A 16,013-nucleotide genomic window follows, 5' to 3' on the forward strand; every position below is an offset into this window, starting at 1 on the left:
TGGCACTCTTAGGTGCCTCTAAACTGCACATCTACAGTTAATGCAAGATACTTGTCAAAGTCTGGTACAGTCACTCTCACTAAAAAGTGTGACCAGCTAGAGGTCTGGAAAAATAACTACCGTAAGTTTTGGGAATAAAAACAAATTCAGTAAAACAATGTTTTCATCACGCTTTAATGAATGATATTTAATGAGGTTTTTATAGTGATTTAATTCCTTCAGTCCTATTAAATCTGTGTTGCTACTGCAGTATTTTACAGTGGGTGAGAAAACTGGACGCAAAAAAAGAAGCTAAGAGAAAAATAAAACATAGGCAAGCATGTGTTATCAGTAGGGCCTGGAAAATTCTGGTGTTTTCAGTATGCAAAAAGCGGCACTTTCAAATTAGAAAAGCGGTGGTTTAAAGTTGGTATTTTCGTTATGCAATGGAAATTTTACCGGTATTTTAAATGTTGACTAAATTGTTCAGTTATTGAATATAATAGTTTACATATTTAATAAACAATCCATGTATACTAGGAATAAGACTAATATGCATAATAACAGCCAATTAAATCCAAAACAGTTACACAAAACAGACACCCTATAGATGTTTGCAACTACAAATTTTCTTTTTTTTCGGCTGCCGATGCCACATGCTTAGCCGACTTTAGGTGTTTGTCAATGGAATCTTTTCTTTCCCATGAAACTTTACATACAGTTGCAAAATTTGCACATCACTGTGCTATTGTCAGTACAATAAAACCCATGTTTCTGATACTTATATGCTCGGTCTCGAGCACTCAAAGTATTATTCGGCATTTTCAAACCCTAGACAGAAATATGTTGCAACATACTACATACAGGCTGTTACGAAAACAATCAACTAAACTTGGCGCGCGAATAAATATCAGCAGTGGTATGCCACTACGTTGGGAATGCTGTCGCGGCTCGTGACGTCAACAGATGCTGGCTGCATGATAGTCACGCATGCCCGCACACTACCAGTCTCGATGTGCAGACTAATTTCTATCTGCAAAATCATTATTTGCTTATTCTCTTGCTATTTACGAAGTTACATAAAATAAACAACTACGGTAAGATAAATTCATTAGCCGCTAACATACGTGTTAGCTTTACACAAAACAAAACTTCTCACAGTCTGGGAAATGTATGATCTTCGTTAAGGAAGCATTCGCTTACGTGAGAAGTTAGTAGAAGCTATGTTGGCTAACCTGGACAAACCAGGTTTGTTTTGTTTACATTTTACCGTATATGACGCAACTTGGATAAATACAAGATATTAGGTTATTCTTTTGCTTTGATATAATATTTTATACACATTTTGCAAAATACAATAAACGCGTTCTCATATCCGGCCAAGTGTGCACGGTAGTTTAGAATTCGGCATCATTATTTTTATTTTTCGTAGAGTGCAAAAGTTTGAGTTTGCTTGCATTCAATAAATACAGTATTGGCATAATGGAGTGGAGGAACATGGGGTTGCCACTTGACAAACCCTGGCGCACAAATGAGAAGAAACTTAGTGCGAACTATACCCGAGATCAATTTTGAGCATCAAAACCATACACGAACACGGCTTATGTAAAAATAAGGTAATTATGCTGAAACACAAGACTTGGGTTAAAGGATACTTTAACCTTGCGTGAGTATTAGTGATCTGCAAATACATGGTACTTTTCGGGGATATATTCGCAGTGTAATATAGAAATGTGGTTTTCGCGTATGTACTTACTTTTCGCGTTTTCATGCAAAATTCGCGTGAATTTTCGCAAACTTCGTGATCACGAAAAATTCCAGGCCCTAGTTATCAGCATCCCATCAATCATGTCTATGCAGTAAACAACTGTGGTTGAAAGAGGAACGTGTGACATAGTTTGTAGACGAGAGAGAGTAGAGTTTCAAAACCTGAGAATTTCCACACAAAAAAATCACTGCTCATTTCCAACTTTTCAATGCTTTCAGTCTGTGGCCACAGTTTTTTTTACTTAAAAGGTTATCAGTGTTGAAATTCCTTTACATAATCATTAGTTATTATTAATTTGTACATGATATTAAACATTGGTAACGATAGTAACCTATATTTGTACACTAGTACTAGTGATGGCCCGATATTCGATATCCGATATCGGAGATCAGTAATATGGGCACATTTTTCAATATCGGACATCGGTAAATACTTGCGATATTTTGATAACCGATGTTTGCTCTCGCCAATAATACTTCTCACATAACCTTAACCGTAATTCCAAGCTTATTTTCCGCGGGCGTAATTTATCTATCTTCACGTCACCATATTACCTAGTAATTTCAAGCATATTTTTCACAGAAACAATTTCAAGATTTCAAGCCTATTTCTTCTTTCTGATACTCCAATGCATCCCGACGGTACAATTCTTCCATGTGTACACAAATCCCAGTCATTAGTGCATATTTATTCGTTTCAGATATTCGCAAAATGTTTTCGCTTGATGAATTTTCGAAGTTCACTATGTGTACATAAATTGAAAACATAAACGAAAATAATTACGATATTTAATTTAATAAGTGGTGTAGCCGTAAGTAAACATGAAGAAGAATAAAGTTGCTGCTTGATATAACAGACATTTTCTTTCCGTGTCGTTTCATGGTCGCCAACTGCTGTTCTATACAAAAACATTACGTAAGTTTTTACAAAAGCTAAAATATGAAACGTGTTTACGTAGGGCAAGTTGCAGCAAAGGTATTATGTTGGCTATATTGAGTGCATTGAAAACAACATAAATAAAGATGTGTGGTTTTATAAACTCTGCAGTACGTTTCAAAGTTGTATTGAAATTACTTTTCACGTACCTATTTTTAACGTGTTTTCGCACCAATAAATGGAGTGATACACTTGAACAATGGTCACAAAATTTACTACTTGAAGACCTTCCTTTCTAGTGTGTCATTAACCGTGATGAAATTTTACAAAGGGTACAAAAGTTTGATGTTTTTCAGCGGTAGCCTACAACTCACGTAGTTTAGGTTCCCTACCACGTTCGTGCAACTTCGGATTTCTCTCAAAAATTGAAATTAAAAAAAAAATCAAAGTGTTAGGTTAGGTTATGTCAGTCACAACATGCTTGAACCTCTGATTTAGCGGCTGAAGTGGCGTTAATAAACTTCGGAAATCTTCGGAAATTCTTGCAGGGAACCGAAACTACGTGAGTTGTGGGCTTCCCGTTTTTCGGACGGTATTTTTCGTAGATTACAGTTGAGACACTGGACTCAGTACATGCAGTGGCTTGTAATTCATACATTATAAGCAAATACACTAGAGACTAATACCGGACAGCTACAATATTTCTCAACATTTCTCCACAAAAATCTGAAATTTGTTTCCTTGTAGTTACAATATGTTTTTTTTTTGCATACTTTAGGTAATACCTACACCAGAATATTGCTTTATCTGGCCTTGAAAAATAATTTAAATTTTTAAGACCTTGAATTTAGAGAGCTTATTTGTAGGCCATTATGATAAATTCATTATTAGCTTTCATTTAATGTGAATTTACTATATTTTACATTTAATAAAAATAATATACATTCACATATGTATGTTTTATTAATATTTAACATTTTTCATTATTGTCTCTAACAATACTCCAGAACCACAATTTTATAGAATCAGTGTTAGAAATGAGATAGGCCTATTATCAGAATATCGGAATATCGGGTATCGGTTATCGGATCGGTAAATTTGGAAATATCGGAATCGGTATCAGGTTTTTGGATATCGGGCCATCACTAACTAGTACTATAATTTTTTATACCTAAAGAGCACTTTGGCAATTTCTATTCATCTAATAAGCTCTTACAATAAATTATTGGAAGAAAAAAATACACATACCTGTCATATGTCTTTTGGTTATGGACTTCTTCCCGATCCAAATATTCTTTATAACCTCGATCTGAAAGCGAATCGTGTCACTGTGAGAATTCCCCAAAATCACAGTTACACCAATATCATCGTGTACAGGATAAAATTTTTGCCAATGATTTCCTAGTCTACATTTAAGTAAGTTTTGCATGTAAAAAGATTAAAAAATTTATAGTATACCTCCTAATAACCAAGCATTTTTAGAAGATGAGCCTAAGAGTTTTCCGTAACAAATAAGGTTTCAAAATTGTATGAAACAGAGTTATTTTCAATCAGCAGTATAATTTAGTAGTGGCAAAAACAATAATAGAACACATTGTAATAGCATGTTTCTGTTTAGGTTACAATGTTGTTCATGTCGTTCAATGATTATGGGATTTATTTATAATAAATTTAATCATGCATGTAGAACAAAGACAAAGCATTAAGTTTACACGTGAGAATGATTATTAAAAATGAATTTATTTTACTTAATATTCAAATCATAATTATCATACACTTAAAATTAAATAATAATGTGGTAGTAAAAGTTATCACTATCCTCTAATTAACCGAGATATACTAAATTTCTATTGTCCACACAGGGAATCGAATATAACACCCATCCTGTACGACTAAGCCAAACCTCTCAAAAAAGCAAAAAGTTAAGCTCTTAAAACTTTCTAGCTATGTCAAATATTAAAATGTTAGTGCCACTTAACTCACTGTCTCCATTAAAAACTCATTTCCAGTTGTGAGGAGAAGAAATCTAGGAGCAAACTTAAGTTTAAAAAAAGTAAAACTATGAAGTAAACTAACTTCAAACAGTTACAGCAAATCCATTCCATTTATAGCTTATTTCCAACTTGGAGTGATACATACATCCTCAAAATCCAAAACACGGAAACTCAAAATTCAGTTGTGTACAACTAAATCAACTCACCACTCCAGTTTGCAAAAAAAGGCATACTTTTCAAAATAGCTTAACCGATTTTCACAACACATTTATTTTTTGAAAGCCTAATGTTTTGACTTTACAATACACCATTATCATAAACATATCTTCAGTATTTTTTTAATTTATAATGCATTATGAATAGAAATGCAAGCAAAATGCAGGATTATGGAAGAAAAAAAAAAAAAATTGGGGATATTTAAAATTATATTACAACAAAACATTCAAGCAAAACAAACAATACTTTATTAATCAATACTTGGTATTAGAGTACTTCCCCTTGCCTTTACATCAGCTCTCATGCGGTTCCTCATAGATCTTATTAAGGTTTTGACAAATCATGGGGGATCCACTCCACTCCCCTCCAGTGCAATCTTGAGCTTGATGTTAGATGGTACCGGATTTATGGCTCGGACCCTCCGTTTGAGCTTGTCCCATAAATGCTTAATCGGATTCACATTGGGACTGAGGACTGGCTACAGTGGTATGTGCTTTATGACACCGGGCATTGTCATGCATCAACATGAAATCTTCCCCTACATATCCTGCATAGGGGGCACAACATGATCCAGGAGAATCTCTTTGATATATCGTTCGTCAGAACCCCCCCCGGCCACCACAAGGTATAAAAACAAAATCTCTTTATCCCTCAAGGAATATGCCAGCCCACAAAATGCATGAACTGCTGCCGTACAAGACTGTTTCAGAGGAACAGCACCGTAAACATCGCTCTCCTGGACGCCCATATCACCACCATGGACACACATTCTGCTCTCGTCAGTGAACACGATGGACCGCCATTGCTTGATGTTCCAATTGACGTGTTTCTGAAAAAATTCCAGTCGCGCTCTGCGGTGACACAGTCAATTCTAGGCCTCTAGCATGCCATTTTGAAGTGAGGTCGGCTATCTTCAAGCAACTTCTGACTTTCCATAGACTAACAGCTACTCCTCCAACTTGTCTCAGTTCCTGTTACACACTGACGCCCATGAGATGAGGATTTTAAGTGAAGTTAAGACGATAAAGCGGTAGTCCCTCGCAGATGTGTACCGGCGCATACCTGGCTGGTATCTGGTCTCCGAGTGAAGGTACCAGTTTCCTGAAACCTGAATACTATTGAGACAGCAGATTAGCCCCCAAGGTCAGTTGATGAGCGAGTTCTCGTGACTGCAGCCTGCTTGCAACAAAGCAACAACTTGTGACGCTTCTTCTGTCAAAGTATCCATGGTTTTGCGAAAACAATGAATGAAACTTGCAGAGATGTTTTAAGGCCATCTGAAAGTGACTGATGAGAAATATTGGTCGAATTGGCAATTGCGACGCGCAACTCGTGGTTACAGACAGAGCAGATTTTGCTATGCTTACGTTCAGATCATGTTAATTTAAATAATATTGTACAGATTTTATTGAAAAAGGAGTCCTTGTAAAGATAAAAGAATGGGCAGTCAAAAATAAAATATTCTGTGAAAATCGTAAAAGCCATTTTAAAATAATACCGTAATCACTCGCGTAATGTCCGCAGTAATTTAAACCTTTATTGGCCAAAAAATGGGGTGCGGACATTATGCGAGGAAAAATACAAAAATACAAAATTTTGTGTCTTAATTATTACTAAAAAGGCACAAAACGTATCTAAAATCAATTTGGATTTCACTAGCTATTTTAAAAGAATATTGCTGCGGGATCGCTTGCAAACAACACGGCTTAGACCATGTTTACTTTGCTGTAATTGCCACCTGTAACTGTCTCGCACCCGCCGGAACATTAAAAAAAATTACACGCTACACTGAAATAAGTGTAGTTACGTGTGTCTTATTAATTTGATTAATATGTGATGGATTAAAACGGCTATTAACGGCACGGCTGCAATATTTTAGCCGTACCATATCCTTACGTGCAGCGCGTAGGGGACCAGCAAGCTGGCAACAGCGCAGTGACTCACCAGTTCCACATCTGCTGTGCACTGTACTCCCCCCCCCCTTCTCCTAAATCTGATGGCCTTCATGACGTAGAGAAGGAGGAAGGAGGAAGGAAACATTTAGAGCGTGAGAATGGCCAAGGGAGGGATTCCAACCAAATGTAAACAAAGAGGGGTTCTGTTCTGTCCTGACACGTAAAACAGGGTACACACTAATTAAAGTTGACGTTTCTTTTACGCTGCGCTGCGTGTCTTACCTCAACAGAAAACAAGACTGATCCATGTCAGCAAATGTGATGTTAATTTTTTTTTATAAATATAACATAACATTAAAACAGTTCAAATAATGAACTTACTTACCCAAAAAAACTGATACTGCAACAGCACTCAAAATATTAATTTAGTCTGCATTTTAGTAACTGCAATTTCAAATAGGTAAATGTCACGAAAACCTAATTTAAAAGAAAATTATACACTTAAGAGTTTAAAAAAATGTAAGTCTTTCTCAACCCATCACTTTCTAATCTGCTACCGACGCGTCGCTATCATCTTCCTCGGCGTTACTGCTTTCTGCGTCAGCATCGCTCCTGTCGTTGTATCTTCCCAGATTACATCGTCTTCAGTTCCATCAAGAGCGACGGTGATGCCAGTCTCTTTGAAGCTTTTTACCACCATAGCTTCGGTGATGAGTGCCCAGCCGCGAAACTCATGCCTTGAACTTGCGTGCGTGTTGGTCAGCTGTGTTTACCGTTACCGTGCTTTGTTCAGTTCAACGAATTTCCCCACCCTTTCAGGACAGGAGAGAAAGGACAGCTCAAGGTCACGGCTTTATTTACAGAGCCGTCAACTTTCCATTCGTACTACGTCCTTTAGGGGTGGCCATAGTTGTGTTGCCCGCCGTAGACGACTGGTGGGACATTATGCGATTTTTTAATTTTTTCTTTTAAGGATATATAAATAAAGGGTGCAGACATTATGCGAGGGCGGACATTACGCGAGTGAATACGGTATGCCTTTATGTGCTCACTGGAGCGGTGAGATCATTTAGTTGCACGCAAGTAAACTAAAAAACAAAAAATTTAAACAAAAAAACTATAAATTTTCCAAACACCAATATATGCACTTTGATGCAAAATAAAATAATCCCTAACATTACATTTATGACAAAGTTCATTTAAGAATTTGCGCTTCACAATTTTATAGGTTCCCTACTAATTATTCATATACTGTAACACATCTACTTATTAACATGTTAACATTTCCCAGTTAACAGTGATATATTCCTCTGTCAGGTGCAGCATGTTTGATGAATTGCAACCATGATTAAGCTCATTCTTAAGTTATTTTAGTGAAAAATAAAATACAGGATGGTGCATTGGTTCAGCTGAGGAACTACGATACAACCTGACACTTACCTGCTTCCCGCTCGTGTTCTTTCATCTGTTCGAGTCTCTCTTTCTTTGGTATCCTGAACACCTCCTTTAAGCTTGCCCACTCGGCCAGCAAACTGGACGCAAGCTCCAAGCAGCTACTATGCTCCCCGGAATCACAGTTTCCCTCGTCACTGGCTTTCACATGTTCTTCCTTGTCGAGATCCTCTGGTTGGTCGCTCTTCACCAGCGCACTCTCTGCGCCGACCTCGTCGTCTAGATCCGCATCCAACGTCTTCACTGGCAGGTTGTTTGGCCTCTTCTCTTTGGTGACACTATCCACAAGCTGTTTCTCATTCTCGATGTCCTGTGCTGTATCCTCATCGGGAAGCTCTACGTCCGTCGGTAGGACCTGATCAAAACGGGGCTTGCTGTACGAAACGATACTTCCATCTCCACTATCTTCCTCCACGGATGACCTAAATAAGAGAATGAAAACACCTATGTGTAAAATTAACAAAAATAGGTCACTTGGCTAGATGCTAAGAGGCAATGTAAACAAGCCTAGAGGATTAGTATACTGACCAATAGTCATTTAACAGCACACTCCTAAAACAATATTTTCGAACTTTTTTTTTAACAAGTGTAACGACTTTCTACAAACCTGCAGCTATAAAGGCAACCAGTCCAGAGTATTTTGGAACAGCCAGGAAAAAGTTTATATCCAAAGAGAACAGAATGGCAATTTTAGTAGTTTGCCAATATAAAAAATTAGTGATGGGCCGAGACTCGAAAATTCGAGTCGAGTCGAGCGAGTAGCATCAGCTCGGCTCGGCTCGGCATTCGAGTTTATTTTACTCGACGGGGCGAAACTCGAAAGGAAATTCGGGTAAAACTCTATGATAAAATAAAATAAAATTGAATTACAATAAATTCTTAATATCTCCTTACGTGACTTCGGCCGACACTAAAAATTACGTACGTAAGACGGAAACACGTACTTACAAACAATGACGACAATCGGCCATATTATTTATATTTTAGTTTTACATATTGCCAACTTAACAGGTGTGACCACATAGCAAAGAAGACGAACACATTTTTAATAAACAAAACACGAATTAAATTTTATAATCACAATATCGGCAGAAATATTACTTTTTTTTTTTTTTTTTAGTAAATCCGTACTACAATCGGCGCAACGTTACAATAATAAATTAACGGTAGCGTTATATTTGTGCGCATGTTTGCGACTGATACGCCACCAATCACGAAATGGCATTTAAAAAAAACTTTGCTCCACTAATTTTAGGAAGTATAGGTTGGCGAACATGAATTTTTTTTCCGTGTTTGTTTACACTATTACGTTCGGCGAGATTGCGTTTTGTATAATTGTTTGCTATCCAAGTTAAGTGGCAAGTTAAAATTAATTATGAAGTATAAAGTATTTTATAAAGTGTAACTATTCAATACAAATACAAAAGCATGTATTTTTTGGAAGTGCCAGCTTGCGATTGGCCGGCAACGTAACGGCGTTAGTGTTGTAGCAATAATCTTTAAATGTATTATATTTGTTATGGGAACGTTTATTGTAATGTTGCGCCAATTGTAGCACAGCCTTACACTTCCCATAAGTGAAAGTTTTCAAAAATGTTCTAATGATTGTGTGAATCTTACCCTAACCTTCGCGCCAACAAGCCTAAATTAAATTCAATGTTTTTTATTGACTCGTGAATGCTACAGGCCGCAGCTAACTCGTTCGGTTCAAAATAAGATAAATATGTAGTTGAGCGGTATTTGCGAAACAAAAATGTTAAAAATCTGAAAATACTTTTATTACATGCTCTTTAAATTCCTCTTTTCATTAAAGCCGGCGAATATAAGAAATTTCAAATACTTTAGGAGATATCGAATTTTTTAATTTTCACAGTTGGGCGATATTTGTTAAATAAAATTTAAAAATTTCGAAAATACTTTTATTCTATGCTCTATACCTCATTTATTGAATTGTATTATATCAGTTAAGAATTTAACCTAAATGAATTATTTGTATTAATAAGTACTTGTATTTTAAATATATTTGATTAAGTGGGCCATGATATAACAAGACAACCATCTAAGGACTCCTAGCAATAAAGTGCAAATATTCAAGCTCGACTTAAGTGTCAAAGATTCAAATAAAAATTCAGACTCGAATCGACTCGACTTGAATTTATGATCTACAAACTCGACTCGAATCGACTCGAACTAATTATTGTAAAATTCGACTCGACTCGACTTAAAAATTTGCAGGTTCGTACATCTCTATAAAAAATGTATAACAACCCGTTTTGTCATTATTCTTTGCAAGTTGAAGGCCTTCTCGTACTATCAACATTTTTCTTAAATAGCTTGTTTGAACACTCAATAGTGGTACTGTTTTAGGAAAATGTGGAACATTTGATTCAATTTCGATCAAAAATACTCTTGAAAAGCCAATAAAACCAAAATATTAGAGTCAAATAAATCTTCAGTGCCTGTCAAATATTTATTTTGTTTGTATGCAATAACTGCACTACTTAAGAATCAATTACTAAGGACTGGAAAAAGTATAATCTACTGTTAACAGCTATTATTAGAATCTATTAATGCAAAATTAGCAGTTTTGATGCAACTTATTCGAAACAGATTGTAGGCTTTTGCCACAATTGTTTAATGAATAAGGACAAGATTATATAAGCATAAAATCTCAATAACACCGAAAAGCAAGCCAAACACTGCATAACACCGAAATGCATCATCACTCAATTGACTTATCCTTTTTTTGTTATGTAAGTACGATAGTGTGTACTTTTTATGAGTAAATAATAATGCTTTGGATAAAAGTATACTTTGGATAAAAATTACTCACTAAAAAACACATACATAAAAATTACTTTAAAGTAATCATTTTTAGATAAAATACACAAAAAGCCTCATAGTTGTGGCCAAAATCTATAGAACATTAAAAAATAATCTTCAATAAAACATTTTATGGTACAACCTGTTAAAAACAATTACAAGCTGACGTGAATAAGTGTTGTTTGTACACGTCACCTGTGTTTCCCGATGGGACCGAGATGAGCAGCATTGGGGTGGTTGTCCGAGGGACCACACAGCTTCACGGCCCACTTCTCCACCACACTGAGCACTTTGCTCTCCTGCAGAACCGTCTTGTTTGGAACTGGCAGGTTCAACAACGTCTTCAGGATCTAAACAAACACGTTTGCCGGAGTAGACACATCCACCACAGGCTACATCACAAATATCACAACTTTATTTAACTAAAACTGTGAGCAACTATTGTTAACAATTATAAAATGCATCGTTAATTAAATTATTTAATTTTATTTACCAACTTGTAAGGTCTTTAACCCGACAGACTTGGGACTCCGGCCATGCTGAATTAACAATTTTACCGACTTATTGAGCGTCAATATAGTTTTAACAGGAATATTAAAGAAAAATTAATAGACATTACAATGGCATTTGAAACAACTGGGGTCAGGACCCTTTTAAGAGGGGTGCTGGCACATTTTCAAATGTTACAACCTTTATGTATCCATCACCGTTGTGTAGTGTGTATGGAAAAGTAGTCAGTGCTAGTTGGCATCATTCATGATTGGTAACATTGATGACTGCATAGTCGAATATTGATAGCTCGCCAATTGCATGCAACGTGCAAGGTGTGCTTCGTGCCGAGTAAACCACGTTCGACAGTCAGCACTCGACGATTGTTATCGGTACATAGCGTCAGTTCCTTCTCACGTACAGGTCGCAGTTTTGGTTTAATATTTTAAGTTGATATGAAAAATGCTTTTGTAGAATGACTAATTAAATTTGCATACTATGCGTTTTAATTATATGTACTTTTCATGCACAACAAATTATAATGGTATGAAAAAATTGGCCTAAAAAAAATAATTCTTTTCAATCATACGTCGCACCCCTACTTTTCAAAATGTGCGAAACAGGGTAGGCAATGCACACCTCCATCTTCAGCGAGATGCCGTTGTCCTGATTGCCCTGACCCACGCTCATCATCCAGCTCCAGATGAGCCGCAGACCGTGGTAGTCGATGAACAGGCGCCTGCACGCCGGCTCGCCCGTCTGCAGCAGCTTCAGCAGCTGCTTGCGAGAGACGCAGTCCTCCGCCCGCACCATCAGGCGACTCAGCGTCAGGGTGTGGTTGCGGTTCTTCAGGCCGGAGGCGCACAGCTTCTCTATCTCCTCCTCCAACTGCAATACACAACACCACTCGCACCACTAGTGAGACAGCACAGTTCAACATGCCGTATTTTTCGACATATTACTCCAATTTTTTTTTTAATTTTTAGTAAACTTATCTCAATCCCGCATATTAGTATGCTACATGGTTAGAATGCTTGAAATTTATTTTCGGGCATATATTACAAAATACATCTCAGAACAGTTGACATTTGTATGCAATGCAAGTAAATGTATTTAAGAAAAAGAAAAATATATTGCCAGGATAGTATATTGTCACGTTTCAGAATTTTTCAGTATACCTAGCTGTCTTTCTTGGCTCGGTCTGGTTGGGTGTCGCCACAGCTGCGCGGTGGGCAACTCGGAAACGGGAGCACTTGGAGGGGGGCAGGCTGTGGTTGTGCTGGCTCCAGCACATTCATGTGTGTGGCTTCAGCTCGGCCGTGCATCCAGCGCTGCCTCGTGCCGATGTTTCTGGGTCACTCTGAGGTGAAACGGGGGCTTTGGCCCTCGGAGGGCGAGTGACGTGGGTCCCACTCAGCGAGTCTGTACCCCGATTGTGAAATTTGGGGACAGCGGGTCGAAACCTTTTGGAAGGGGGAGCTAGACTTTTAATTACGAGTGAGTGGAAGCCTCGGGGCTCACTCCGGCGGACGTTGGTGGAAACGAGTTCTGGAGTTCGAGATGTAGGGCCTACTAGATGGGTTGTGGCCCGTAATCAAGAATTCAAAGACTTGGAAGCGAACCGGAATCGTAGATACAAGGGACCCCCTTGTTGAAGTAAGTCTCTCTAGTTTAAGATTATTGCAGTAGGCAATGTGTCCGTTTAAGCGAATGTTAATGCTAGTAACAGTTACAGTGAGTAAAGGTGTTGATACACTCTCTTGTCCATTGGTCGTAAGGGTAAGTGTAGTAAGTGTAGTGAGTTAATGATGAAGAAATGTTAGGTCCCCTAATTTTAACTTTTCTTTATGTAAAGACTGACTGGAAACATTTTATAATTTTGGGTTGAAACCTAGTGTTAAATGATTATTTTTATGTACAGACCTTAGCTCTCATCTCTCTCCAGACATCCTGCATGGGATGTAGAAACTAGATCTGTAGAGCCGGGTATTAAAAGTATTTAGCTAATTAAGCTAGATTATGATGAGTAGATACCTCTTGCCAAGCGAGTGCAGAAAGAGTAAAGGAAAATTTAACGGAAACCCCCATCCCCTCCAGTTCTGATTTTACAGTTATTTGATCCCAAACTTCTATAGTACCTGTCTTCTATTTACCTCTATTTATTTGACTAATATTTTTGATTAAATAATTTAAACCGCGGCGTGGGACGCCCGGCTGAGCTCGCGCCACACATTGGTATTGGTATGTGTGGCGCCAGCACAATCACAACCCGTACCCGCCAAGTGCTCCCGTTTCAGAGTTGCACCACCGTGCAGCTGTGGCGACACCCAACCAGCCTGAGCCAAGAAAGACAGAAATTTACAGGCGGCTATATCGAAAAATTCTGAAACGTGACATCATAAGTAGGAACCCCAAAATTTTTTTTTACTATGTTGTACATATGTGCATAAAAAAAATAATAGTTTAGTTAATTTAGTTAATACGCATACAAACTGGTTTAAACAACTGTGTGTCATTAGGTTTTATGTACAGTAGAATCCCGCCGATGCGACCCCCCTCTGATGCGTCCATTCCGTTTATACGACCGTTTTTTGAGAAACCGTGGAAAATTTGAGCAGAGAAAGTCGAAAATTTGAGTAAAATTGGCTGAAAAACAAGTCTGTTACACTTTGTTGGGCGCTGTGTGTTCACGTTTATCTTGGCGAGCGCTGTACTGTAAGCAGGCAGACAAATGACGGCTAAAAATAGATACCACCCCTCTAGACTGTCCATGCTAGCCAATACCGGTAAACTGCGCGCATTTCCTGATAGCATCTACGTGCGCGTCTATTGCGGTCCAGGTCCCGGACCCGGTCCCGTTTGACGATTGTGACTCGTTTTTCAATTTACACGGACTCGTGGATTCGTGAAAATGAGTATAAAGCGAGCCAGTTTGTCGCTAATGAAAAATTATGAGATTATCCAGCAAGTGGATAAGAAGACAATTTCCAAGACGAAGATAGCACAGAAATATGGCATTCCGAAGTCTACTCTCTTCACGAGAGAAGAAATTATAAATGCAGTACAGAAGGAAGGCAGCAATTTGAAATTGAAAAATTTGAGGGGCGCGACGTATTAGGTGCTTCAAGTGTGCGTGAGAGATAAGATAAAGAAGGTGAAGAGGGGAGACCTGCCAGCCAATATATTTGTGGGAGGGGGAGACCGATAAAAGAGAGCGAGCCCTGCAGTAAGCGGAAGTGGTCAAGGTCGACATTTACCGTCACACTCTCGCTAGCTAACGATGCTGCTGGTCGCCATCCTCACACGCCCCCACGCACATACACACGCGCGCGCCGCCAGACGGTGGCGACTGGCGAGTAGATGCGTGCGCAGCCAGCAGTTCCGCTCTCCTTCCCCTCACTTACCCGTCCACACGTGTTTTTTTTTCCTTTTTTTTTTTTGTTTACGCTGTGAAGGGACGTGGAAAAGATAATTGCTTGAGCTGTCAAAATAAACATCGCTGACGGCAAGGACGGGAGCGCATCCTGTCGGTCTGTCGCTGTGATTATCTACTTCAAAAACATGTCACAGCATTTCAGGATAGCATTGTTCTTATATCTTTCGTTTATAGCCTAATGTTTTCTACCTGATCCACACAAGTTCCTTCGCCACGTTTTGAAACGAAAATAATCACCAGCCGGCTAACATAGCCGAACTCGCATGACGCAAATTCACTTTATAATTGGTGGTGGTGGTGGTGGTGGTGGTGGTGGTGGGGGGTGGGGGGTGGGTGATGGGGGGGGGAGGGGGTAAAATTGGCCCGAATTCTCTATTGCGACCATTCCGTTTATAAGTCCGTTTTTCCTGAAACCGTGAGGGGTCGCATCAGCGGGATTCTACTGTAGTTTGTTTAATACAAACCTCATTTTATATTGTGCCAAACTCCCTTACTGAACTGGAACAATTTTACTAGTGGTGCACCGATGCGGATACCGATGAATCGTAATCGGCGATTATGGGTACTTACCGATTAATCGTAATCGGCGATTATCTTAACGATTACTTTGCCGATTATTTACGTCCCGGCGTAATTAAGTAGGTTTTTACCGTGTAATATTTGTTACACATTTTAGGACGAAATACTGTAATATTTGTACATATTACAAAATTCTTCTAACTCCGTCATATCATAATTACAGATATTTCGTTCAGTTTAATAAATCTCGTTGCCTCGAACAATAAAAAATACATTTTTCCTACATGTTTATTTACGTTTAGTCTTTTGTTTAGTGGCCTTGTACATTACCTATAGTCAGAGACGTAAAATAGATGGCACGCAATCAAAATACCACAAACAGTTGCAGTGGATTCTATGACAATCAATCTTTTCGAGTCGTAGTAGCGGTTCAAAATCGTGGTCCCGATACCTTATAGTTTTTATCACTGTGTTTTACAAACTCGTTATGGGCGTCTTTGGTAACATTATCAGTTTGTTATTTGTATGTGACGTGAAAAGTGAAAAAGTATTTATAATTTTATATA

At 38.2% G+C, this 16,013-nt stretch overlaps 1 protein-coding gene across 6 annotated transcripts in view; it reads right to left on the minus strand.

Moving 5' to 3' along the window:
* Window positions 1–16,013, minus strand: part of LOC134532381 (histone-lysine N-methyltransferase SETD2) — a 73,468-nt gene that overhangs the window by 38,509 nt on the left and 18,946 nt on the right. For all 6 annotated transcript variants that reach the window (XM_063368827.1, XM_063368846.1, XM_063368842.1 and 3 more), the window contains 4 exons: window positions 12,132–12,380; window positions 11,199–11,353; window positions 8,169–8,602; window positions 3,872–3,932 (listed from right to left, as the gene is read on the minus strand). In XM_063368827.1, coding sequence (XP_063224897.1) covers window positions 3,872–3,932; window positions 8,169–8,602; window positions 11,199–11,353; window positions 12,132–12,380 — 899 coding nt within the window. The remainder of the gene's footprint in view (window positions 1–3,871; window positions 3,933–8,168; window positions 8,603–11,198; window positions 11,354–12,131; window positions 12,381–16,013) is intronic.

Source organism: Bacillus rossius, chromosome 1 (assembly GCF_032445375.1).
Source record: "Bacillus rossius redtenbacheri isolate Brsri chromosome 1, Brsri_v3, whole genome shotgun sequence".
NCBI classification, from domain to species: Eukaryota; Metazoa; Arthropoda; class Insecta; order Phasmatodea; family Bacillidae; genus Bacillus; species Bacillus rossius.